The sequence below is a fragment of the Syzygium oleosum genome, unplaced genomic scaffold (genome assembly GCF_021117445.2).
Source record: "Syzygium oleosum isolate NSW1041296 unplaced genomic scaffold, Sole_v2.1 Sole_v2.54, whole genome shotgun sequence".
Lineage (NCBI taxonomy): Eukaryota > Viridiplantae > Streptophyta > Magnoliopsida > Myrtales > Myrtaceae > Syzygium > Syzygium oleosum.
The window spans coordinates 857,715-882,820 of record NW_026607538.1 but is presented as its reverse complement, the minus strand read 5'-3'; the positions used below and the strand labels follow the sequence as shown (position 1 = coordinate 882,820).

The following is a 25,106-nucleotide window of genomic DNA, read 5'->3' as shown; positions in this document are numbered from 1 at the left end:
TCTCTAAAGGTATACATAGTACATACAGATACTTGATTACATGACAGAGGAAAATATACATTTTTAGATTTTTAAGAAATTTATACATTGTACTGTGCTTTTTGAATTATGATGATAAGATCACAAAAGTAACAAAGTCGTAGTTAAAAAAGTTGATTAAATTCTTAGTTCTCTTTTTAATCTATAAGCCATATTATGCATCTAATTGTAACTTAAGAAATTCAATGTTACAAAAATTTTATAAATAGAAAACCTTATAGATTTAATTATTACTTTCTGTGTTACACATAAAAATTTCATGCAAGATCTTATCAGATCAAAATAGACAAAAAAATCACATTACAAGCCAGCATATTGCTATTGATAAGAAAGCATAAATTGAAAATAGATATTACTAAATAATTAAAACAGAGCAACTTGCAAATAAACAATATATAGTTTGAGATAAACTCTTAAATTAATATAATAAGGTTAAAGTCTTATAGTCCTTATATTATCAAACAATAAATTTCAAAGAGTGGGTCTTCTTTATCTTTGCAAAGCACGAGTCTTTCGACTAATGTATTGCACGATGCATAGTTGGCAATAAATGGTGAACTGATTCCTGCTCTAGAGTTTGTCCTAGAAATTATACACTTGTAGTTATAGTCTTCACCCAATTATACTTAGGAAAAAAGCCACAAAAAATCCCAAACTATGCTCATTGTGACCCATTTACCATAAATTCGTTTTTTTTTTGCAACGTCAAAAACCTCAAACTATATTCATTGTAACACATTTACCTAAAACTTTTCCATATGACATAAAAAAAACCCAAACTTGGACTTATGTGACACATTTACTCTTCGTCAAGGTTCTGTTAAGTGATTTTTCAACCAAAACAACGTCATTTTTATTTCACTTAAGCCACGTGACGTCATGTCAACACAGTTTGCTTTCTGACGTCCATATATGCAAATTTTTAACGGTTCTCATTGACAAAATTTTGACAGAGTGTAAATGTGTCACACAAATACAAATCTGGGTTTTTTGGTGTCACGGAACAAATTTCGAGCAAATGTATCACAATGGACATAATTAAGGGTTTTTTATGGCATTTGCCCTTATACTTGTAAATTAGATCTTTTGAATTCCCAAATTACAGTGCATTTCGCTGCTAAAGAAAACGAATGAATGAGATACACTATTGTGGCCATAATTGTTGCCTTGAGGGCTCAAATCAAATCTTCTGGAATTTATTGAAGCCACCTCCGTCACAGTCCATATTCTTGTTAATAAACTCGCTATATAAAAAAGAGTTCATACAAATAACTTTATCCTCGTCAGCTTATGGCTTATTCACTTAAAAGTATATGCAAAATGTCAAACTCATACATTAACAGTGTTGCTTATAGCCTAAAGCAGTATCAGTACATTCCTGTGCGTATAAAATTTATAATTCCGTTGACTACAGCATTCAATAATAAAATCAGAAGCCAGAAGCCACAACTCAAATCAAAACAAACGAAAGTCATGTTGAAAGCGAAAGTCATCCTAACCCAGGTTTTCTGGCTGAAGTTTAAACCATTTTCCTCCGATGTAAATATACTTAGGCCAGAAACGAAAATGCCGACATCAGCCATCGGGGCTGACAATGCCCAAAATGGCAGCTACATAACCAAAACTGTTGATCCTGAGTCACGCTGACATGAGTTCCCCAAAATCCATTACTTCAGAGACCATTGCAATCACATGGGGTTGATCACATGAGTTCCATACCAACTTAGATGAGCCAAAATGATAGTCTGACTCTATTTATATCCTCATGAGCCATAAGAGTATTGCTAATGAGAAGAGAGCAGTATAAAATATCGGAGAAAGTGAAAAGAGTCAAAAACATCCACGAATTTCGACAGAGAAAGTGAATAGGGTTCTTATTGGCAATGAGAAGAGTTTGCCTCAATCTTCACCCAAACACCACCAACCTTTACTGAATACATCTCCATTATTCTGCAAACAACAGACCACTCATCACCATAAAGCTCTCTCTCTCTTTCTCTTCTCTCTCTCAACCTTCCGATGAAGAGCCAGTGTTCTATGACCTAAAGAAAGAAGACAATGATACACCACGAAGTAACAACATATTTGTCCTCTTACCCTACATTGTAACAAGAAATATATCACCTATCTACATGTACACCATGCGCTGAAGCCACTACAGCCATGTTGCAAGAAATTCTATATAATTGCAGGTATATAGTTAAGAAACAGTGCAGGCATCCCCTCACAACATGGAGTCGAGATATGAATAATTCCTGCAACGGTTATACTGAAGGAGACTGCCATAAGTGCGATCCCACACCCCAATGAATAGCGATTCAGTGTCGGGACTGAAAGATACACCAGAGATCTCGCCAAAAAAATCGATCTCCTGCTCCTTCTCATACCCACTCTTCACATCATAGACATGGACAAAATCAGCAGGCTCTGCCATGGCCATAAATCGCCCATCGGATGTGAATCGAATGGATCGGATGGCTCCAAGGTTGCCCTTGAGTACAGCAACAGACTTTGATAAGTTGCGAATGTCCCAAATACGGCAAGTCTTGTCTTGGTTTCCAGTGGCAAATATGTGACCATCCGGATGCCATGCAGACGCAAACGAGAAATCCAAGTGCCCTTGTAGCGGCGTAATGGTCTACAATTGCGAAAGCTTTAAGTTACACCATCTCGTTGGGGAAAATCTTATCCAAAATCCTCAAGTAGCAATAGAGCATGATTAGGATTTACAGGCATTGTACTCATGTTTCTTGTTTACATTTAGATTTAACTTTTTCAGGGAAGGGGGCAGAGGGAGGGATAGAAAGAGAAGGGACAGAAAGTAACTACCTTTCCTCTTTGAGAATCCACCACTATCCCCTCAGGGTTGTCACCAACAATGATCAGGAGCTTACCATCAGGACTCAGAGAAGTATGCTGTTACACGAAAACCTCAAAAGATTAGCAAGTAATCATTAGCAGGTAGACTTCAGTGAAAAGAAAATGATGGACAAAGGAAGCATTGGCCAACAGAACAAGTAGCAAATTTCAACTTTCACCCAAAATCCAGCACTATATTACATGGATGATGTATGGTCTTCTACAGACACTAATGCATCATTATTTCCTGACTTGTATATCTACCGCACAAAAATTAAAATTCAGTTATAACACAAAAGAGTCTTGCTTGATGAGCCATCCTAAGTTTTGCACAGTTGAGCAGGTCAATGAGAAACTTCTACATGGAATTCACAGGATCTTTAGATGTTTAATTCATGGCCTCGCAGGCACTCTTTTCACTTCAATAAATGTTCTACTCCTGTTATAGAAGTTGAAAAAGCTGGAAAAAAAAAGGGGGGCAAACATCTTGTCCTTCTATAAACACCGAGTCTAGATGCATAACAGAGAGACTACAAGAAGTTCCATATCCCCAAGTTCCTTTTTAAATAAATACTTAGGCAGCTTGGTCACAAGGAAATCATGGTTTTTCTAGTTCCTAAAATGCAAATCATCAGCGTTCCCACAATTTTACCATGCCATCGCTCAAGGTTGATGATAAGGGCAATCCCTGCTGATAACTCAACAGTTTACAACAACACGAGATGATAAAAACTGAAGGGCCCCTCTACAATGGCTAGGCAGCAGAAGACAGATGAGTTCCAAATGCAAGCATAATGATTGCATATAATCAATTGCAACATGAGATGAATTCAAGATATTTACTTCAAGCCAGCTGAAGTAATTAGTCTATGTCCAATAAAGGTTTAGACATCGTATTTTGTGCGAGGAGTCACTGAGAAATACTTACATTCACCGGCCAAGGAAAGGAAAAATGTTTGGAAAGCATAAATTTCTCCATGTCGAAGTCTCTGACTCCACAGTCATTATTTGATGCCATGAAATGTACAGCGCCACTGACAATAATGCATTAAGGAAATTTAAGGACTTGAAATGAAGAATCCACCTCAACCATGCATTATGTAAATTCAAATAAATTCAAAAGAATAGCGTGTAGAGACACACTTGCATATCTTTGTGCACACCTGACACACACATCCACGAAGGAAATAATCTAGTAAACATATATCAAGATGAGAACAGAATGCATCAGGAAGGCAACCTGGGAGAATCGTAAATCTCAACTGCATTAGTGATAGCATTGTCATCATAAGTTGTTCTGCAACAGTAGCTAACACCAGGACGATCTAAATGCTGCACCCAGAGAAGAGGATCATCAGCAGTCACCAAAATAAAAGATGTTGGACTTGCAATAGAATAATAAAGAACAATTCTGTCATGAGAACCTAAATCTACAATCAAACTGCAAATAAGGAACTTGTATGAATAAATCCAGCTGGGGTTGTACAAACATTTGCTCAGCCAAGAATTCAACATGAATGAGAATTATAACTGCACACCAACACAAAAGAAAACAAAAGAGTACACTGAATATAGATAAGTCAAACAAAGAAATAAAACATCGTGTTTGCAGTGGTATGTGTCAGGTTATACAAGCAAACTTAGTATCGCCCTAAATGCATGTGCTCATAAACTTTTGCTAATTAAATATTGACAACTGTAAAGGAAACACAAGTATTGAGATGACCTTATCGGTGCTTTGGCCCAAATATTACCTTACAAATAAGCTCCCCCTGAAAACCACCAGCAATCAGTAATTTATCCCGTACTGCAAGAGTACTGACTTGAGTCTGTGTAAAACCCTCTAAGAGACTTCCAGGGTGTTTCTACAATGAAAAGCAATAAAAATCCCAAGACCGTTTTCATTAAATAAGAATTTCCAAGAGCATAAATCACTATGTTCTGCATATAATGCAACATAATATTCCTTTACCTCACAAGGGGCTACATGTCCATAAACATCAAGCACTTCAGTCTTCTTGCAAGTCAATGACGACCAGTGAATGATCGAGAAGTGGGACATAAGGAAAACATCATGCTTTGTTGTGGACCAAACCAAGTTTCTCAACTGCAATTCCAGGAAATAGCTAAAATCAAGGTTTTAACAACGAAAATTCAGGGAAACAAGACATGTGTCAGGAATTTCTGAAATGAAAAGAGAAAAGAAATAGTTTGACAGCCACGTCCCAAATAGCAATTGGCAATGACAGCCCCAAATTGGAGGTGTACCCTAAAGCAAACACAAGTTCCACTTGCTATGTAAACTTCAAGTTTCAAGTTGGTTCCCCCAAATAAAACAGGAGCAAAACATCATGATCAAACGACAAACAAAAACAAAGCCTAATGCTGTTGCGTCCTCATTCATCTCAAAATCCAAAATATGTTCACTCAATCATGCATGAATACATTTCACCACAAAATGCATTTGCCAATACACATACTCGCACACAAAATGATATGTGTTTGTTAATGAATAGCTAGCTGTTGTCCTAAATCATGTCGGATGTCAAAAACCAGCACAAGAAATTAATAAGTATTGTGCAAAGCAAATCCATATGTTCAGGGACTATACATGCAGAGATATGACAGGAAGAAATGGTCGCATGCAGTGAAGAACTTCGTGCAACATTGTCAAGCTCACTCTAACTCTATTAAAGTTTAAGCACCCGATGCACATAACTCTATCTATTCAACGTTAGGACTCCAAAAAGTAACGGCTAACAGCTCAGGGAAAGCATGAATTCTACAGTCTACCCATTCCTATAAGATGTCCCTCACTATCAGTTTGGTGTCATGACATTAAACCTAGAATCAATTTCTCATCCAAGAATGTATGTACATTCACAAGTTTTCAAAAGAAATTCCTGGTCGACCAGAGCACACCTGCTAAAGGAAAAGAGGATATTCCACTACATGAAACTTGGGGAGATAACAACAGTAATCAACTTGCAGAATTCAAAATCCTAACAACCAGAAGATAAAATCACAAGACAGAAGTATAAACATACTTGAAAATGAAGGATTGTCGACTTCACAGATCTTGTGTTTCGCCAAAATTCATAATAGTTTCCACCTTTTCTTGTGGGTTTGCATTCCTGTTTAGTAGAATAAACATAGAATAGGATGACGTAAGTCAGCCCGATCTCCTTTAAAGAATTACTACCCAGTACCGCAGAACTTAAAAGATGTTTACCTTTTCTGAACTTTCTCCGGATTGTGGTACATTTTCATAGTTCTTGTACTGCTCTATTCTAGTTTTTCTGTATTTTTCACGAGTGACGCTCAGTCTTTCCCAAGGAATCCCCTGGATATCTTTACCTCTCCGAGCATCAGCAGCAGAGGTATCGGTAATCTTATTATCCTGCCATAGCCAACACAATCCGTCTCACTACAGTTCTCAATTGATATAGGTGATGTTACAATGATCCAGAAATAGCCCCGACTGATAAGCACAAGCTTTTGCAAGGAGAAATCATCATGCAGCTAGACAAAAGCAGAAAGAAAAACAAAAAAATCCAGAGAGCAGGAGGAGGAGGAGCAAAACTAAGAGTTAAGAATGCGAACCAGCTGATCATATTCATCATCCTCATCGGTGTCTGAATCGCCCATCACTCTTTCATGGAAGTACATATCATCTTCTACTTCTCCCACATCGTAATCATCTGCTGCGTATTCCATCGGATACTCTTGGTGCTGAGACATGTAGCCCTAACAACCCTAAAACCAAAAGCAACATCGCTTCAGCTGGACTGCACCCAGATAGTCTAAGCAGCATCGAACATTATCAATCAGACATCATCCAGAAACGGATGGCAAAGAGAAGAAAACCACAAGACATATGTAACTCAATTCACAGCGAAATGTCGACCACCGAGTACAAGCCCTCAAGTTTGCTAGTCATACACCAGTTCTTGTGGTCAAACAGCTCGAAAATGCTGATCCGTGGAAGCGGGATTACAATTTCGGTATAACCATTATCATTCGAAGGCTCGTCGAGATGCTAGCATAATCCTCGAACAATTTGCAAACTCTGGAATTCTTAGCATCCTATCCCACTACACAACATCAAGATTGCCCAAACATCGGACGACGAAAACAAAGGTTCCGATAGGTAACAAATGCACCAGAAGATACTTTCCGACGATAATCAACAATCTCCCACGAAATTAATCAACCGAGTACCGGAAAGACTCCTATTTCAATCAAGCAACCTAGCAACAAAATCCAATCTTTAAAAACACTAACAAGCCAAATAATTGGGGGGGGGGGGGGGGGAACCCAAAATTTACATACCAGCACACATCAATATCAACACAACACGACGAAACCCACGGCCATTTCTACACATGACCATCAATTACCCAGCACATACGCCGGCAAGTTAACCCAATCACGCCCCAAAACATTAAAAAAAAAAAAAATTTGAAAAACGAAACCCCACCCACCAACAGAAAACAAGAAAGAAACCCTAAGCCGCGCACCGCCGCGGCCAAAAATCCCGGGCGAAACCAATCGGCGAGCGGGAACGAGGAGCGCATCGGGGACGCGAATCGAAAACCCTAACCCAATTCCCCCCAAATCGAATCCGAATTGAACTAGATCTCCCCGACCCAGAAACAGCGACCCCCCCCCACAAAAAACAGACGGAACGAAAAAATTCGGGACAAAATTCTGCGGCCGCTTACGCGAAATTGAGGAGGGAGGGGAGGGGGGGCGCGAGACGAACGAATCCGAAATCGGAGACGGTGGGCAATTTCCCTGGGGGGGAATTTTACGAGAAATTTCGGGGGGTTGTTGGTTTTTACTTTGGTAAGGAATTCAATGATCCGGAGGATTTCGCTGCATCTCTGCCCGATGATTGCCGATTGGACCACCCCCGCCCCCTCAAACCCATCACCATCGCGCTCCGTTTTATCATATATATATATATATATATAATTTTTATTTTCCTTGCTCGTTTTTGGGGAGAGAAGATGAAGGCGGGGTTTTTTTTTTTTTTTTCGCATTTGTGCCCCGGGTCCTTTCGGGATAAGCTTGGCACGACCTTCGGGCCGGGTCCAGGTCCGGTCGGGTCCAGCGTATTGGGCGTTTCGATACGATCGAATAGAAAGCCTCGATGGCGCCGTGTTCCAGGAGGAGCCCAAGCTATGAATTTGAGTAAGTCATCCTCTATTTGTTGCGGGTTGAGGACTCCTTCCCATTCCCCTTTTTCGACCTCCGAGTCGTATTTTGTTTTTTACATTTATGCCCCCGATTTTTCAGGATAGGCTTGGTGCGACCTTTGGGGCGGGGCGGGTCTAGTCGGGTCCGGCATATTGGGCCTTTCGATACAATCAAATAGAAAAGCCTCAAACACCATATTCTACGAGTCCAAACTATATGATTGAATAAGTCTTCCTTTATCTGTTGCAGATCGAGGACGATCCTTCTCCATCCCCTTCTTCAAACTCGGATTCACATTTTGCTTTTACATTTGTGCCCTTGATTTTTTCAAGATAAACTTGGCACGATCTTCGGGCTAAGTCGAGCCAGGTTAGGTCTGGCATATTAGGCCTTTCGATATGATCAAATAGAAAGCCCCAAGGGCATCATATTCCATGAGTCCAAATTATGTGATTGAATAAGTCCTCCACTTAGACATGGCCACGGGCCGGTTTCGGCCCGGAACTGGCCCGGGTCAAACCCGGGACCGGCCCGTTGACCGGGCCCATGATTCGGAACCGGAACCGGCCCGTGGCCTAAGGGCCCGGTTCCGGTTCCAAAAAAAAAACTGCAGATAAGTGGAGAAACTCTTTTTTTTTTCCAAAATTTGATTACAATGTACATTTTGATTACATTTTATATTGAATAATTCATTATTTCATAATTTGATAATTCATTATTTTTTTATTTCATAATTTTTTATTTTTTTTTACCGGCCGGTTCCGAACCGGGCCGGAACCAGAACTGGCCCGGAACCGCCGATTCCAATTCATACATGACCACGAATCGGAACCTGTGGGTCAAGGACTCCTTCTCATTACCCTTCCTCAAACTCCGATTTGTATTTTGTTTTTACATTTATGCCCTCGATTTTTTCTAGATAAGCTTGGTGCGACCCGCAGGTCGAGTTGGATTGGGTTGGGCGATCATACCGCTCTGGTCCACTTCTCGCACGATTCGGGCATCCGGAGCCCAATTCCTATTTTCCCTTTGACACAGATGGTCCATAAAATTTGATTTAATGCGCAATATCGTCCCTTGAACTTTCAATTTATTTGTGGTCCCTAAGCTATTAGTGAATGTCGAATCTTGTTACTGTTTTCATGAGAAATGTTCAATGTCGTCTTTCCGTTAATGTAAGTTGGCGGAATTAGGTTGTTGTGGCTTCCAATTAGGTCAATTTTGAATGGTGAACGGAATGTCGCACGTGAATTATTCGAGTAAGATATTTATCTCAAATAAGGATGTAATAATCCACGTCGTCAAATAATGATGAACTTGTTAAAGTCATAATTTTTGTCCTTATGGACATGTTGACTCGTCATTTTTAAGAGTCCGACTCAGTGTATACTACTAATTCACTTCATCAAATGACGTCTAATATGCCGTTTGAACAAATAGAATGACTACGTAGAACATTTGGCAATAGTTTAGGGATGCATCGAGCAAATTAAAAATTCAGGAATGACATTATACATTGAGCCGAAAATTCGAGAGCCAATTTTGTTATCTTCCCTTTCTCTAGTTTTGCAAAAAAGAGGAAAAATTGAATGGATTTTTACTCCTTCAAAGCTCCCGTAGTTTAGAAAATGGGGTCTCTCGTGACAAGCTTGAATACCACATGTCACGTGACTCGTACCTACTTTTCATTTTTTTTACCCAATTTCTCCTTTTCTTCTGCAAGTGCAATTATCTCTCTGACTTCAACCCCAAATTTGATCGACCAAAGAAAAAAAAAAAACCACAAATTTAAGAGAGAGGGAGGTGAAACATCAACCCCATTCTATCTCTACCTTCCAAAAAGCTGATGGAAAAAAAAATAAAGAGTTGGTTAAACGTCATGTTCTCTCTTTTTCTTTTTTTTTTAACAAGATGAGATGTGCTCAATTGGAGACTTTTTTTACCCCTCAATTAACCCGCGTCATAATTCACAGCCGTCGAAATTTGGCCGGCCATATCACTTAGCTTTTTGCCTTCTCTATCGATCTACTCTCGAAGAAGAGAGCTACAAAAATGCCCCGCTCGACCGTCCCCGCTCGACGCTCCCGTCCCTGTCGAGAACTCCATGCTTGCGGAGCCCAAGAGGAGGAGGAGGGCGGCGAGTGCCGAGCGGGGTACAACATCGGAACGCGCGCGCACCAAATCTCCCGTATCCACGTAAGCAGCGGCTACATCCATGAGCGGGGTAAAAAAAACCGAAACGACACGGCACAGTTGGGAGCCGAATGCTAGCATTCGGTACTTAAATTGTCTTAATATAATAAAATCGGTCCACCGTGGCCACGCAACCAAATGATTATATATACACTGCTCGAGATGCCTAAAGGATTTGTCTCTGACGATTTGAATGGCCGATCCACTTGCGCAAAAAAAAATTGCACGAAAAAACACTTAATGAGAAAATGACACAAACAGTCCCTGATCTTTGATTCGATGTGCAATTTGGTCCATGAACTTTTAATTTGTTCAATATAGTCCTTGAACTTTAACCCAATGTTCAATATGGTCCCTGAACTTTCAATTTGTTCAATGTGGTCCCTGAACTTTTGGTACATGTTCAATATAGTCCCTGAACTTTATAAAAATGTTCAATGTAGTCCTTCCATTAATTCAAGTTCAGGGACTATATTATATATTTTCATATATTTTAGGTACTAAATTGAATATTTACTAAAAGTTCAGGGATCAAGTTGAAAAATTGAAAGTTCAGGGACCACATTGAATATTGGGTTAAAGTTCAGGGATCACATTGAATATTGGGTTAAAGTTCATGAACCAAATTGCACATTAAGCCAAAGTTCAGGGACTGTTTGTGTCATTATCCCAAATGAAAAGTATTGAAAAAAAAAATAAAAAATGAAAAACGAGAAATGTATGCCCGGGCGAGCACGTCAGACGAGCGGCGGAGCCCTTCTCCTTCGAAAACGATATTGCCCCATCGTACCCGTCCCCCCGTCGCCCCCGTGGGCCCCGCCCCGCATTGAATCTGGGCCCCCCTCAACCGACTTGTAAATTCCGGGGCGCAGGGCGAGGGCAAGAGTGTCTTTTCGACCGGCCGATGTCGCGTGATGTGATGCGGTGCGCGGTCCCCTTCATTTGGGGGAGAAGCAGTTTTGCCATACATGCGGATGCGGTTCGTTCGATTTGCGTCTTGAGTTGAAAATTGTTTCCCTCTTTTCTATTCTTGAATTTCGCAAACCACGGCATTTTTTTTTCTGTTCATTTTCTTTTACCTGGAAATATCTTACATTTTTTTTGTCGATATTTAAATTCTTATAAGTTGGATATATCCAAGAAAATTTTAAAAGCCTCCTCCTTTTTTTTTAACAGCGAAATTAGATGGCGTGCATTATTTTAGTTCCAATCGATGAATCCGAAAATAATTGGCTTTCCTTTAAATTTTATAAAGACGGTTTTGGTACGCAAAGAATTTAAAGATCTACTTTTGCTCGACTTCTTTCTTCGTAAGGCCGGTCATTTCGCAATAATTGCGTCTGCATCACGTTTATCCTGAATTAATTTTCGTGACACAAAAAAAAAATCTCAAATCGATATACCCGGGACAAATATAACCTCCATCGGCTTCCGTCGAATATCACATGTGGCAGACAATTCAAATGATCGGCGCGCGACGTGAATTCACCGTAGAAAATTCAGCATCATTAGATATCCTAAACAACGTCGATTTGAGAAGCCATGTGTTGAAGAAAATGAATCGAGATTAGGGAATCTGCTAAGTTTTCCCCGGGATCTCCCTCATGCTTCCAAAATCCCTAATCTGGCCCTTATTTCGCGCGAAGGTTTTGGTAGATTGGTCAATGGTGCATCCAAATGAAATTTTTTTGTGCAGAGCAAATTAATTCGAGATAGATGTATCGCGAGCGTATTAGCTTGGGGATTTTCTAGGATACAAACATCAGCGAAAATAAACGGTGCTACGAACGCATCGACTTAGAAAATTTTTGAGATATTAATCCTTCTTTTTGTGTGTAAATAATATACCCATGACCATGATTGCAAAGACGCCCTCTATCGATAGAAAGGACGAACGTAAAAGGACAAAAGCTATTTTAAATTAAAAATAAACGGACACAAAAAGAAAAGAAGAAAAAATTGGAAATTAAAGTGGATTTTTCTAATAAAAGGAAAAAGTTTTTTTTTACAGACGATATACGGAATTAGCAAACGAGAGTTTAAAAACGAAAAACAACAGCAACAACGACAAACACAAAGGTCGTAGCTCGCTTTTCTGTCCTCGGCTTCTCTTGTCTTCTTCGAATTCTCGTTGGTCGTGCAGGTTCTTGATGCGCTTGAGATTGTGGGAGGAGGGGTAGGAAGGAGGAGGAGGCGATTCGCATTTTGAGGCGAGACCCAGTGGAAGGTCGGGGGAAAATCGAGGTGGGTGTGGTGTGGTTTCTTCTCTCGGGCCGAGCTGATTCTCGCCGGCGAATCGCGGGGGAATGATCGGTTCTTGGGTTGTCCGGCGGTAGCTCGTTGGGTCCGGCGGGTTCTTGAGGGTGCGTGGGGGCGCAATGCGGCGAGGAACGTTGCCGGGTTCGTGGCGGGTGTAGGGTTCCGAGCTGCTTTCCGTTGGGTGTCGTTTGTTTTTTGAGATCTGGGAATGGGGGTGTGGTTGGGGTGATGGGTGGTTCTTGATTTGGGTCCGGCGTCTTTCTCGAGGGTTTGACCTCGCGCGTGGCTTTTCGTCGTCGGGAGGTGTAGTTGGTGGCGGGGCTGAAGGAGGAGGGAGGCGTTTTTGTTTCTTGTTGGTGGTGGTGGGAGTGTTGTTGTTGTCGGAGTTTTGAATTCGTGGAAGAGAGAGGGGGTTTATTAGAAGGGGAGTTGAAGAGGAAACGGCATCATGATCGATCAGTTCATCAATTTCGTGATTCGGCCTCCCAGGTACTTTGTCATTCTTGTTGTCTCTGCCATCATTTCTGTCAATCTCATCATTACTTCGGGGGCTCTAGTAGCTTGTAGCTTAGTTTTGTCGATGCAAATGGAACTATGGGTTTAACTTCCCATTGGATGTTCTTTAGCTTTGTCAAATGTTTCCAAGTGGCGGAGACATGATTCATTTGTATTGACCACTGTTACAGTATGGCAACTGTAGTTTGAAGTCTATCCCCATTGACTTTCCTTGTTGTAAAATGGGGTTGAGTTAAGAGAAAAGGAGATCAAACAGGAAAAAAGAACATTTTTTTTTTGGCAATAGGAGAAAGGAACATTTGATCTTTCTGGAAGAGGATCACATAAATTTTCTCTCTAGGGCTTAAAGGCTATCGTGGTTTCGAAATAGCTTGTCATAGCCATTGCCTTTCTTTTGATTATTGGATTTTGGTGAAGCAGGACCTTGCTTAGTTTTGATGCTGATTACTTCGCTTATTGACCAGTACATGAAGTAAAATGAGGACGTCCGCCTGTTTTTTCCCCTCTCCAAGTATATTCTTGAATTAATCCTAGATCGTTTCATTTTGCTCTAGATTTATCTTTACATTGTATTTCACTGGGTTACTCCTCATGGAACCACTCTCATCAAAATTTTGCAGTCCGTGGTCTAAGAAACTCATTACGGTTTCCATCTATTCTTGTCTACAAGTTGAATAGAGAAGCATCTTTTGGGTTTGTCTCAATAGATAAAGCTCTTATGGCCGTTTTCCTGTTAGAATCAATAGCTTGTGTGCACACGTTCTTTGTTAATTTGAAAAACATCTTGACGGTTAATATGCTCTCTCTGTTACCTGACATACTGCTCTATATACAGGGCAGAATACAACCCTGACCAATACTTGTGGGAAAAAGATTTTACTCTAGCAGGAAGGTCATACAAAAGACAAGATTTGGAGGCAAGTATGGACAGCAATACCAACAAATTAATAATTATTTCTTTCGCTTTCTATACAATTGAATGTACATTTTTCCCGGTGGTTTCTGATCTTTTACATCATGATGCTTCCGTTTCAGCTTACCAACAAAAGAGGCCATACTCTGAAGTGTAGTCATTATGTTCCTACACCTTTTCCGGAGGACACTCCTCTTCCTTGTGTTATTTACTGCCATGGGAACAGGTAGAAAATGTCATAAAAGTTGAAGTCTTTATCCCAAGGAAACCATGAGTATTTAGTTTGCCTCTCGAGTTGTGGAGGACTTCTATAGATGTCTTGTGCATACACCCTTTTTTCGCTTACTTTTAAATTGGCTCGTCTCCTGTCCCATGGCTTTTTTTTAGTTGGAATCATTAAGGGAGGTAAAGATTCATTCTTTTTCCAAAGAAATAACCTTGATGGCTGTTTGGAATAGTTGGAAATCCATATGAGCTGTTTTAGAAATAGCATGTAATATCTCATGTCTTACTCTAGTAAATATTGCAGTGGATGTAGGGCAGATGCAAATGAAGCTGTTGTTATTCTGCTTCCATCAAATATCACCGTTTTCACTCTTGATTTTTCCGGATCTGGCTTGTCTGATGGTGAATTTGTCAGCCTGGGTTGGCACGAGGTATGTATACATGGTCTCACAAGATATATTCACCAAGAAAACATAAATGAAGTATCTATATTTGGCTTAACAAGGAAGACATTTTCTAAAAGTAAAGGCAGGAACTTTATGCATGTTTAAGCTTTAAGTCTCTCTTCTCCTTTGTGCCAGAAAAATGACCTTCAGGTTGTGGTATCACATTTAAGAAGCAACAAGCAAATATCAAGAATAGGTCTTTGGGGACGGTCCATGGGAGCAGTAACTAGGTACATGTTTTTGCTCTGTTGACGCCTTATCTGATCAGCGGTTTTTTCTGTTCTTTTTTTTTTTATTGTGTTTAATAAAGAGTTATTTGCTCTGCGTATTTGGTAGAATGAGAACACAGTCATGAACTTCCTCTTTCTGGAACTTGATGCAGCATCCTTTATGGAGCAGAAGACCCCTCAATTGCTGGAATGGTGTTGGATAGTGCCTTCTCAAATCTGTTTGATCTCATGTTGGAGCTTGCAGATGTGTACAAAATTCGTGTTCCTAAATTTACAGTATGTGTCATCCTCCAAAACTATCAAGATACTAATGCAACTACAAGAAAACAGAACGACAGTTGCATATGCAATATATTTGGTTCTGCATAAACATTCTATAACATGATATGCATGGTTAATGGAATTCTGCAATTACACAATACCATAACATTGTCTCGCCGAAATAAAACTTTAGTAGTCAAAAAGGAGTCAGATGTATACTTTTGATTCAAGCAACCTGGGCATCATGCCAAGTTCATACCCTACTAATAGCATTTCAAAGCAAAATTTGAACTTTTACTATCAAGTTGACATGAGTAACAAAAAGGAAGTGACCCTAAGGTTTACAAAATTACTATTCACAAATAGAATATTCACTGTGTACCAAATCTACTTTAATTTGAATTTATAGAACTCATGAAGGGGTATTGTCTTTAACTGACAATTTGTGTGCTTTGATAAATATTCTTGCCCAATTGGGTTAAAAAAAAACCTAAAAGGTATTTGGTTGTGGTTTAGTTATTTGAATCCTCATTTTCTTATTCTTTGTCGGGATTGTTCTTTCATTAGGTGAAGATGGCACTTCAGTATATGAGGAGGGTGATCCAAAAGAGGGCCAAGTTTGATATCATGGATCTTAATTGTTTGCAGGTTCGTCATATGTGGTTTCTGCTTTTGCAATCCATTTCTTGATCTATTAAGTTGGTGACATCACGGTCTAATTTTTCATTAGAAAAGAAAGTCCCTCATAACTTTGGCAGCGTCAACACACTGCATTAGGGCTTGGGGGATTGTTATTGTTTTATAAACCTCATTCTAGGACATTGACTTCACTAACAAAACGTGTAAGTGAGGGCAGAGACAACAAATCAATTTTTCTGGTTGGTCTACCATTTTTGTTGATACATTTGTCCTCCGCCTGTCCTATGTCATGGAACTGATTTCCCGATGAGGTCTTTGTCCTGGTTCAAACTGAATTAACTAATTACTATCCGCTCGTACAATGTAAACTAATATAGCTGTCTCGCTTATCTTTTACAAGAGGACACCCATAATGAGTTATTTGACAATTCCTCACGTTCATATGTTGTCATTTGACAATTCCTAAATAGGCTTTTTTTAACATATTTAAATTTGCCATCATTGGTTAGCTATCATAAAATTATCAATACTTTTCATTCTTGTTCTTGTTAGTCAATTGTCATTTGACAATTCTTAAGGTTACGCACTGCAGAACCACGAATATGCTCTTTCTCTAAGCAATTTGTCATTGTTGTTCTGCTTTTAATATGCACATGTTCTTTAAAATGTACAGGTTGCACCTAAAACATTCATACCTGCTTTATTTGGACACGCTAGTGAGGACAAATTCATCCAATGCCACCACTCTGACCTCATTTTCAAATCCTATGCGGTATGATGCAGTCCTGAAACTTCTGCCTCTGTGTTCTTGCTTATGCGTATTGAACGCATTTCCTATTCTACCAGGGAGACAAAAACATCATAAAGTTTGACGGTGATCACAACTCTTCTCGGCCACAGTTTTATTATGATTCAGTTTCCATTTTCTTCTACAATGTACTTCATCCTCCTCAAGTTTCCGCTGCCTATACAAATAAAGCAGAGAAGTATTATGACTTGGGGAACCTGAGGCTCAGCACAGGCATGGACGAGGTAATGTTTGGATGGAATTTTTCCTTTTGAGGATGCTCTAGTGCTTTATCTAGTTTATAGGCTTAAGCTTTTGGCCTTTGTAGGATTTTGGATCAGGGGTGTATGATTGTGTAACACGAAAAGGCAACCTAAGAAAATTGACATTATTGACTTTGTTTCTAAGTTTTGTTCAGCTTGCTAGCCAAACGAAAGTAGTTGAGTGAAGATCTCATTTTATGTTCTTTTATGCCTCATGAGATCTTTGGTGCTTTCAAAATTTGTAAGATTTATCCTGCCTGATGCAGTAATGACCTTACAAAGATTGCTATTCAAATCTAGCTGTAAGTTGCTGATGCTATGTTGTATCCTGCTTTGTTTAGAATCTTTTATACGACATCATCGCTGGTCTTCGTTCCATGGGTACTGATTCTGCGAGTTCATCATCAGTTCTTCCTAGCAATTCGGCCACAAGATCTGTTGACGAGCTTCTTTCCGAAATTTCAACAGTTAACGTGGTTGAGGTATCCACCTTACCTGGGTGTAGCTTAGTCCTTTAAATTGTGGTTTGACATCTGTTTGTATCATATTGCAGGATTCCACTTGTCAAGGCAATGCATTTGTGAGTGACGAGCCATCCCATGTGCAGGTCTTCAATTCAAGTACTCTGAATTTAATTAAAAACACAAGGGACAAATTTGCTCTTTCGTTAAGTTAATAGACAAGGGACTATGGGGCGCCTCATTGTTACCTGTTATAGGTGATTTTACATGCAAGAAGTTGTAATACAACAGCCCATCTTGTTACCTGCTGCCCCATGTTTCGAACTTTCGAAAGGCTTCTTTTTTTTATGTTTCATCATTTTGACTGGTAGCATCCTTGTTTTGCACAAGATATACCCTTGTATTTAACGGATACTGCGGGACCCTGCAATGGTGGTATATTCTTTTTTCGTAATTTGGTGGACTTCTTTGAACTGTTTGCAGGACAAGGAAAATGGCCAGAATGAAGAATGTTGTTCATTCACAAGTTCAAACAGAGAGAGCTGGGGAAGATGCTCATCTCTAGGAGGCAGCGACGATGAACCTTCTGCATGCGCTAATGACAGGCACCAGGTCTCTCTCTCTCTCTCTCTCTCTCTCTCGGGTGGTTGGTCAGAAAGCAACCTCAATTTCAGCTTGTTTTGCTGGATTTATTCATGTCTGGGCGACAAAAACAGATAAATTCGCTCCCTGACCTTGTTGATGAATAATGACCAGCTCATCTCCTTGGGACCTTAAATAAATTTCGTCTCTTTAGAGCCAAAATGGGCATTAGAAGCCAAATGTAGCCGTGTCAATGGACCATGAACAGTTATATGCTGGATCATACCTTGCTCCTGGAGTTTAGTATAAGATCAAGTCTAAAAATGTTCCACATTTTATTACTCAACTTCACCATCATCTCTGTCCTTTGCTTGTGCGACAAATCTAAGGCAATTTCTTGTTTTATTTTTAGATGACTCTGAATGCTCTTGCAACCCCACTTAGAAGCTCGCAACGAAGATCCCCAGAGACCCCAAAAGACGAAAAGAAAAAGAAGAAAAAGAAGGTGGAGCCAGCTCCAAAAAAGCCTAAGCGTGAGAAATTTGAGAAACTTGAAGCCTTAAGCCAGCGATTGCGCCTTTGCATTTTAAGAGGAGTCAACCATCATAGACACCGATCATCATGACACCCTCCATGCTGTAAAGATTATTTGGACTGTTGTTGTTTGTAATGTAATTGTTTTCTTTCCTTAATTTTGTATCTGCAGGTTTTCAAACTCTAGCTTTTGTCCCTTTTCCTTGTTCCTCAGTGAGTAGGTGTGCATTAATTTCTAGCAGCCATTTCAACTTAGAGCATCATGAATGAGGTCCATTATCGCCATTCTCTCCCTTTCTCCCACTCATTTGGCACATGCATATGTAAACAGTGCGGTAAATTTATACCGACCAAACATTGTGTCTGATGAAAATGGATTTAACTGTGATATGCTCAAGACTCTGGTGTTGACCAAATTCATCACTCTGTTGAGTGCAAGTTGAGCCTTTCAGCGGAAACAGAGACTGGTAATACTATTTTGTGCTCCCCAATAGAATAATGCTAAAGGCTTTTGGAAATGTTCCTGTTGTTATTCCAATGTTCGAATCAAGTTGAAGTCCTGACATTTGAGATGGATTTAAGGTGTGTTCGGCATGGCATTGGCCACTGCGAAACTGAAAATGTTACATTTGCCATAGATTAAAGTGCATGGTCATACATCATGAACTTGCAGGAGAAGCAATTGTTGCGCTGCCAGACGAATGGATAGTTCCCTCGTCTACCCTCACATGAGAAATCTCACAACTTGAAGCATTATCTTCTGTGTAGAATAATCGAGTTGAGTCGGAACAATGAAAGTGTTAAAAGAAAGTGTCTTCGATAATGTAAACTGAAGTCATTCATTGCCAAAACAGTCATTAAGACAGACCTTCCAGAATTTAGTCAGACAAGACAAGCTTCTAAACTTGTTATTTCAACTAAGTTCAAAGACTTCCTCTCTATAAATTACACATACAAGGCTGAAAGAAAAGGTCTAAAGATGGCATATTCCATGCATCAAAAAAATTATAGACTACCACTGGAGACTTTCCTCAGTTGATCACCAGTTGCAATCGAAATCCCCAGTGAGGGATCAAACTGTTCCCTAGTCAGGAAAGCTGGATGCGATTGCTGGTAGGAGGAGTTCAAGCCTGAGTCAAGTATCGGATGTGGGGGAAACATTTCTTCTGTGGCATATGCCACTTCTTTTGTTAGCCTTTGCTTCTTCGCTGGCTTCTCTCTTTCAGGGCTCTCGGCAATAGATCGCACGTGGCACCCAGAATCAGGGGTCTGTGGCTCATGATGAGGAGACAACGATTCATCAATTGAGAGGCTCTTTCCTGGGGCATGGTCCTTGGAGGCCTTCTCCTGAAGCGGGCACTCAGAAGTTGGAGCAGGAGTTGCTGGGTCAGTCTTCTTATCAGATTCCAGGCAATCATCACTCAAGCCAGAACCATCTGCAAGAACCCCACTGAGGCGTTGCTGCTCTTCAATGATCTTCTTCAAGTACTTCCCCTGCGCTTCTATCCGTAACTGTAGCTGTCTTTGAACCTGTTAATCCGAGCACAGAAATTAACTGGCAAGAAATTGGCCAGCTATACTGCATATGGCTCATAGATTCAGGAGTATTAGGGTCTCATCTGAATCTTTCTATGGTTGTCTCTGGAACTTGCTAATCAGAGTTGATTCATGCTTTCCAAGAAAGATACCAGTACTATACCCAAATGCAGAGAGCATAGTCCAAAGTCTCACAGGGTTGCATTGCTATTAGAAAACCTTAACCTTAACCTTTCCCCAATCCACTAAGTTGCCTTTCTTTCATCATGTGAATCTTTGATAAAAGCTTTCAGCCATAATAGTCAGGACTTCCTCAAGGAAGAATCTACTTAACTAAGGACTGTCACAATAGTTGCACGCCATTTAATGCAAAGTTCTTCATTGAATGCACGAGAACATACAAGACTTAGCCAAACGAAAATCATTACTTGCATACAATATTAGCTATTCAGAATGAAGAGAAAACGTGCCTCTAATTGCTCATGCAGTCTCTTTTGCACCTCCATCTGAAGTTTGAGAGCTTCTGTTATTTGCATTCCACTGTAAATGGGAATATAGAACTTTCATCAGTTTCGTTATAACAGAGACCTCAAATAAAAAAACCATGAAACTTGAGGAACATGTGGCACTAAAAGTTCGTCTCATCCATTACTATGAATTTCTTACAAGGAGGACACACTAAGAGCCGATTAGAAAGGAAGATTACATAACCGTGACTTCAAACTCAGAGAAGAATGAATTTTTTGGTAGGTCAGAGAAAATTGAATATTCTGAGAGAGAGAGAGAAAACAAAGGAAGTCTCACAGATGACTGCGCGCGTCTGCATTCTCATAAATAACATCTACTTAAGTCGTAACTAACAGATTAGGCATATTCTACTTACGATGAACCATCTGTATTTGAAGCAATATCTGCTGAATCTTTCTTCTCAACATTGTTTCCTTCGAACAGAAATTAAGGAAACATAAAAGCCAATTAGTATCTTCTCCTCCGGTTTTATTTTCAAATAAACGCAATTACTATTTCATGTACATGAAAAGATGAGTATGAAAACCACCTACCATCAGAAGAAGAGTCCGGTAGATATTTTGCAAGTCGATACTTCTGTATTTTGGGAAAAAGGGACCAAGCGATGTAAGCAAGAGGAAATGACAGTCCATACAAAGACCAGCATCAACAGGAAAAATAAAGTTATACAAACCTGCAAGTGACTTTTGACATGGTATATTGTTAAACCTTGAACACCCATCACTCTAAGCACGCCTTTAGGAGTGGCCCCTGTAAGGAAACAAACAGAAACTTCTCAATCAATAACCCATTGGATTATATGAGATACCCAACAACACAAAGTCTGTCTAAAAAGGAAAAACACTGTCACTAGCTCTCGTAAACTGTAACATCCACTAAATAGCAGTTTTCAAGGACTAAAAATTTCTAGATTATAGATAGAACAGTAGGCAATCCATGGGTATTGCTGCCGTAACTCCTCATTGACACCCCACCACTAGTTAATTAAATTTAAATTAATTAGCGGTTACGGGGACAAAACTTATAAAATAATGGAGTGTCTCCTTGGAGGGAATAGAATGAAGTAAGAGCATTCAGCACAGCAACGTATTTGAGAGATTTATGAGGTGTCCACTGAATTTCTCAGTATGACATAGCATGACAAAAACATGTGAAAAAAACAATCGATTTTCATTTGAAGAATGATAAATATGTGGTAGACCTCACAACATGGTTATGCGCTTAACATGCATGGAGAGCCCAAGAAAATCACATTGTAACACTTGTAACCTCAATCCCTGTATACTGACTATCGCATGTTCACTGCATTTAAATCACATTGCTGGTATATCCTCAAGAACAATACTGCATCATAAGACTCTTAATAGAGCCCAAGAAAATTTTGCGCATCAAAGGAACGGAAAGGCAAAGTATGCAGTTGCATGGTATGTAATTCTTTCCACGGTGCCGATCAAGAATTAATGCTTAATGATTAATGCTCTATAAACATCGAGTAAAATCAATGCAATTAGCATAGTATTCCATTTTTTTGGAGTGACTTGAGTCTGAGCCAGTGGCTGACCAGCCCTGACATGCCCGCCTATCGCTTAGGTGGCTTTCATATCATGTTTCAACCCATCTGAAAAAGGCCATGCATACGTGTGCTTTCAAGTCCTATCTCATTCTACGCATTAGAGGTTGGTCCAAAAAATAATGTCAGCATTGAACGAACATTAAAAAACTGAACAGTTAACTATATGGAGCAAACTATTTTCCACGCGGTGAAAATTTTTGGTTAAAGAAGATTCTGAAAGAAAATAAATTTTTATGCTTACACAAAGAGGTAATACACATAAGTATTAAAAAGAAGCTTTGCAACAAAAAGAATGAGGCAACTCACTGTCAGGACCCCCGAGTTGTGCCACAGCATCAACAAAACGTTCATGAAGCTCATGAGTCCAACGAAGCCGGTGTTTTGATGCGAGATTAGGGTTGTTGCTGAGACTATTTCCTCCATTGAAAGGCACTATTTCACTGGCCCCGCAATCTAACTGCTGGCCATCAGTAAAAGAGTCGCTGCCGACTAGACTTGAGCTAGGGACACTTCTCGGTTGATACATTTACCCTTTACCTGTACCAAGAGGACAAGTTTGTCAAAGATAACCTTGAAACCGAAAATGGTATCCACATAATGCACTTTTAAGTGTTATAGTACAGCTGCACGGTAGTTGGTAATAACTAGACAAAAGTAGTTATGAAAATTTGTAGCTGAAAATGTCCTTTCTCTTCTCCTTTTCCTTGAATTAGCAATCTCGCCACCATGAGTAAACCATGGTTACCAGGATTGCGACACCTCCTTGCAAGGTACAATCACGGAACGACATTCCAAATTTGGGCACGCTTTGTTTCAAATGGTCAAATTGGCAATCCGAGGGGCACCCCACCAAAAACTCACTTAATTGAAAGATACCAAAATAAAACTAATGGTGCCAGCTCATTCTAGAAGATGATATTGTTCATTCTTTAAACAAATTCATGCTTTTGGATTCATAGAAACTAAATTATACAAGAAGTGCTTTACTTTAATGGATCAATAAAAGTCGATGTTGCATCTTACTTCTCATTAGAAAGCAAATATAACTAAACTGTGACTTTCCCATATTAGAAAATAATCTCAACCAATTCTTCACAGCATACCATGATCCAAATTAATCGATGATAGAGACTACCCCTTACGCATCGCTTTCTTGACAGGCAACACACCCCATCCCTGATGACCATGACCAGTAACATACCATGATCTAAGTAACATTGGAAGACACCCAAAATTTGTCCTTTTCACTATGAAATTGTGCATGAAATGAAGTGTTAGCTTTTTTTGGATTGAACAGAAGAAACCATATATCAACCTCCCAATATATACAGATGTTGAGAAACTTCAACACATCAAACAGTTGGTACGACTTAATGAGACAGCTATAATCTTTTCACTGCCCACGCACTACCAAAACAGATCTAGAAAATTTCCCTTCCTGGGAGGTACATGGCGGTTACAGCAGATACTAATAAGACCTTCCTAGTGTTGGCGAGTGTAAGTGAATAAAGTCACGACCTTTACACTCATAGGTGACGGAGAAAACATTTAGACTCCCTCTCACCATTTTTTGGTCGTCATGGCAGCAAAGAAATTAGGAGAGCCATCACATCAATCATCAAATGCAAGGACAAGGGTCTTTCTTTCGCTCTTCTCTTCCCATTTGTTTCATAATGGGTGGCGTGGGATTAGGAGTGGCAGGGTTGGTATAGTTTCTTGATGCCGATTGCTCCTGCCCGAAGTATTCATGCAGCGTTGTGTTGTTCATTTTCTGTATATCTATTCTTTACGCTAGCATGCTAGGTGCAGTCCATAATAGACACGTCTCTAAGGCAGGACAAAACAGCTGTTGCTGGAAATTTCAGCAAGAAAATATGCCCTTTATAGATTTAGTACTCGAGGGTAACACTGATATCGACCGTATCACAAGGGCATTCAGTAGTACAAGGGAGGCTCCCAGGCCAGTGCACTGATATCTCCATTCCCATCATAACGTCAGCATGCTCTTACTGCATATACCATATCTTGCAATCAAACAAAAATATTCTCACCCAATCCACTCCATCAAGGACCCACTTCTCCCGGAGATTTACACACAACATTCGCCGACACCTACCGCGATACCATTCGAAATCTAACCGCTCAACTATGTCAAAAAGTAGCATGTTGGGTTTCCAAAAGTGGCAAATACTGGAATCACCAAGCAACAAACTGTGTTCAGAACATCGGCAAAAGCTACCGACTTTTGCCCCTCTTCCCGCGAAACAATTAAACCCGCGCGGAGCGCGCGATCAAGCTCACAATAACCGACAATCAATTCATAAAGCCAGTCAAATCTCAACCATGGCTACTCTAGTCCCTCGCCTCCAAGCCTAAACAAAGGCGAAGACCCACAAAAGGCAGCTAATTCATAGAGGCAGACGCTTCAGGACACACTCAATTCACCACCTCAAAACACAAACTTGTTCGTGGGAAACCGTGATCGACCCAATTTGGCAACAACAACAACAACAACAACAAAAGGGAAACACACGGCTCCGTGCGTGCCAGCAAGAATGATTACGTACCTGGGTGTGTCAGATCGATGGGAGAGTTTCCCGGGGAACACCGGAGAGAGACGAAGGAGATGGACTTGGTTGAAGCTCGCGAACTTCCTTTTTTGGGGAACTTTGTCTTTTAACTTGTTGTGTTCGGGCATGGAAGCCTGCAAGAACCTCTCTCTCTCTCTCTCTCTCTCTATTTCTATGTCTGGTTCTCGGATTCCAGGGACTTTTGTGTCCTCTTGTCGCTTTCATTTCATTCGTCACCTCTAATTCTATCGAAATCTCATTTCACGATTTTTCAGGAAAAAAAAAATGTAAATTTTTTTAATTTTTGACGGCAAAAATTTTTAGGGTATCTTCAAATGGGGGCATTTGTGTGTATATATATTTATTTAAAGATTTTTGTGTTTCAAATTAAGAATATAACACTTCCAATGTTTAAGATTTAAAGTTAAAAGTCAAATCGGATGCCCACTTACCAAAATAGATGGCTCGAAGGAGCTAATAAAAATCCGGA

The 25,106-nt window shown here is 39.9% G+C and overlaps 3 protein-coding genes across 5 annotated transcripts; 1 reads left to right on the top strand and 2 right to left on the bottom strand.

Annotated features, from left to right (window-relative positions):
• Positions 1 to 1,886: 1,886 nt before the first annotated feature.
• On the bottom strand, positions 1,887 to 7,719 carry LOC115686388 (uncharacterized WD repeat-containing protein C2A9.03-like). 3 transcript variants are annotated; one of them, XM_056307499.1, is made up of 10 exons: positions 7,623 to 7,719; positions 6,502 to 6,654; positions 6,131 to 6,298; positions 5,946 to 6,032; positions 4,871 to 5,005; positions 4,653 to 4,763; positions 4,139 to 4,230; positions 3,827 to 3,932; positions 2,869 to 2,955; positions 1,887 to 2,530 (listed from the first exon to the last, which is right to left on the bottom strand). In XM_056307499.1, exons 2-10 carry the CDS (start codon positions 6,637 to 6,639, stop codon positions 2,264 to 2,266), a joined length of 1,191 nt encoding a protein of 396 aa, XP_056163474.1. In that variant the 5' UTR covers positions 6,640 to 6,654; positions 7,623 to 7,719; the 3' UTR covers positions 1,887 to 2,263. The 3 variants fall into 3 exon arrangements, with proteins under 3 accessions (XP_056163474.1, XP_030467519.1, XP_056163473.1); XM_030611659.2 differs by having other exon boundaries at positions 1,887 to 2,677; positions 7,623 to 7,718; XM_056307498.1 differs by lacking the exon at positions 7,623 to 7,719 and adding an exon at positions 6,792 to 6,807 and having other exon boundaries at positions 1,887 to 2,677.
• Positions 7,720 to 12,380: 4,661 nt separating this feature from the next.
• Positions 12,381 to 18,806, top strand: LOC115686387 (uncharacterized). The gene is made up of 13 exons (XM_030611655.2): positions 12,381 to 13,041; positions 13,904 to 13,985; positions 14,104 to 14,207; positions 14,511 to 14,637; positions 14,788 to 14,882; positions 15,035 to 15,158; positions 15,711 to 15,791; positions 16,456 to 16,554; positions 16,629 to 16,814; positions 17,174 to 17,314; positions 17,386 to 17,439; positions 17,777 to 17,905; positions 18,288 to 18,806. The coding sequence occupies exons 1-13, from the start codon at positions 13,001 to 13,003 to the stop codon at positions 18,498 to 18,500; spliced, it is 1,476 nt and encodes a 491-aa protein (XP_030467515.1). The 5' UTR covers positions 12,381 to 13,000; the 3' UTR covers positions 18,501 to 18,806.
• A 418-nt stretch (positions 18,807 to 19,224) lies between these two features.
• On the bottom strand, positions 19,225 to 24,801 carry LOC115686390 (myb family transcription factor PHL7-like). Its single transcript, XM_030611661.2, has 7 exons — positions 24,614 to 24,801; positions 22,353 to 22,583; positions 21,147 to 21,223; positions 21,007 to 21,049; positions 20,829 to 20,886; positions 20,416 to 20,485; positions 19,225 to 19,939 (listed from the first exon to the last, which is right to left on the bottom strand). The coding sequence occupies exons 2-7, from the start codon at positions 22,570 to 22,572 to the stop codon at positions 19,415 to 19,417; spliced, it is 993 nt and encodes a 330-aa protein (XP_030467521.1). The 5' UTR covers positions 22,573 to 22,583; positions 24,614 to 24,801; the 3' UTR covers positions 19,225 to 19,414.
• Positions 24,802 to 25,106: the final 305 nt, after the last annotated feature.

Coding starts and splice junctions, on each gene's coding strand:
- LOC115686388 (XM_030611659.2), bottom strand. CDS start 6,639: ATGTCTCAGCACCAAGAGTATCCGATGGAATACGCAGCAGATGATTAC. Junction 6,299..6,501: donor ATGATGAATATGATCAGCTG/GTTCGCATTCTT, acceptor TGGCTATGGCAG/GATAATAAGATTACCGATAC. Junction 4,764..4,870: donor GACATGTAGCCCCTTGTGAG/GTAAAGGAATAT, acceptor TTTTCATTGTAG/AAACACCCTGGAAGTCTCTT.
- LOC115686387 (XM_030611655.2), top strand. CDS start 13,001: ATGATCGATCAGTTCATCAATTTCGTGATTCGGCCTCCCAG. Junction 14,638..14,787: donor TCAGCCTGGGTTGGCACGAG/GTATGTATACAT, acceptor CCTTTGTGCCAG/AAAAATGACCTTCAGGTTGT. Junction 16,555..16,628: donor TCATTTTCAAATCCTATGCG/GTATGATGCAGT, acceptor CTATTCTACCAG/GGAGACAAAAACATCATAAA.
- LOC115686390 (XM_030611661.2), bottom strand. CDS start 22,572: ATGTATCAACCGAGAAGTGTCCCTAGCTCAAGTCTAGTCGGCAGCGAC. Junction 21,224..22,352: donor ACAACTCGGGGGTCCTGACA/GTGAGTTGCCTC, acceptor GTTTCCTTACAG/GGGCCACTCCTAAAGGCGTG. Junction 20,887..21,006: donor ACCGGACTCTTCTTCTGATG/GTAGGTGGTTTT, acceptor TTCTGTTCGAAG/GAAACAATGTTGAGAAGAAA.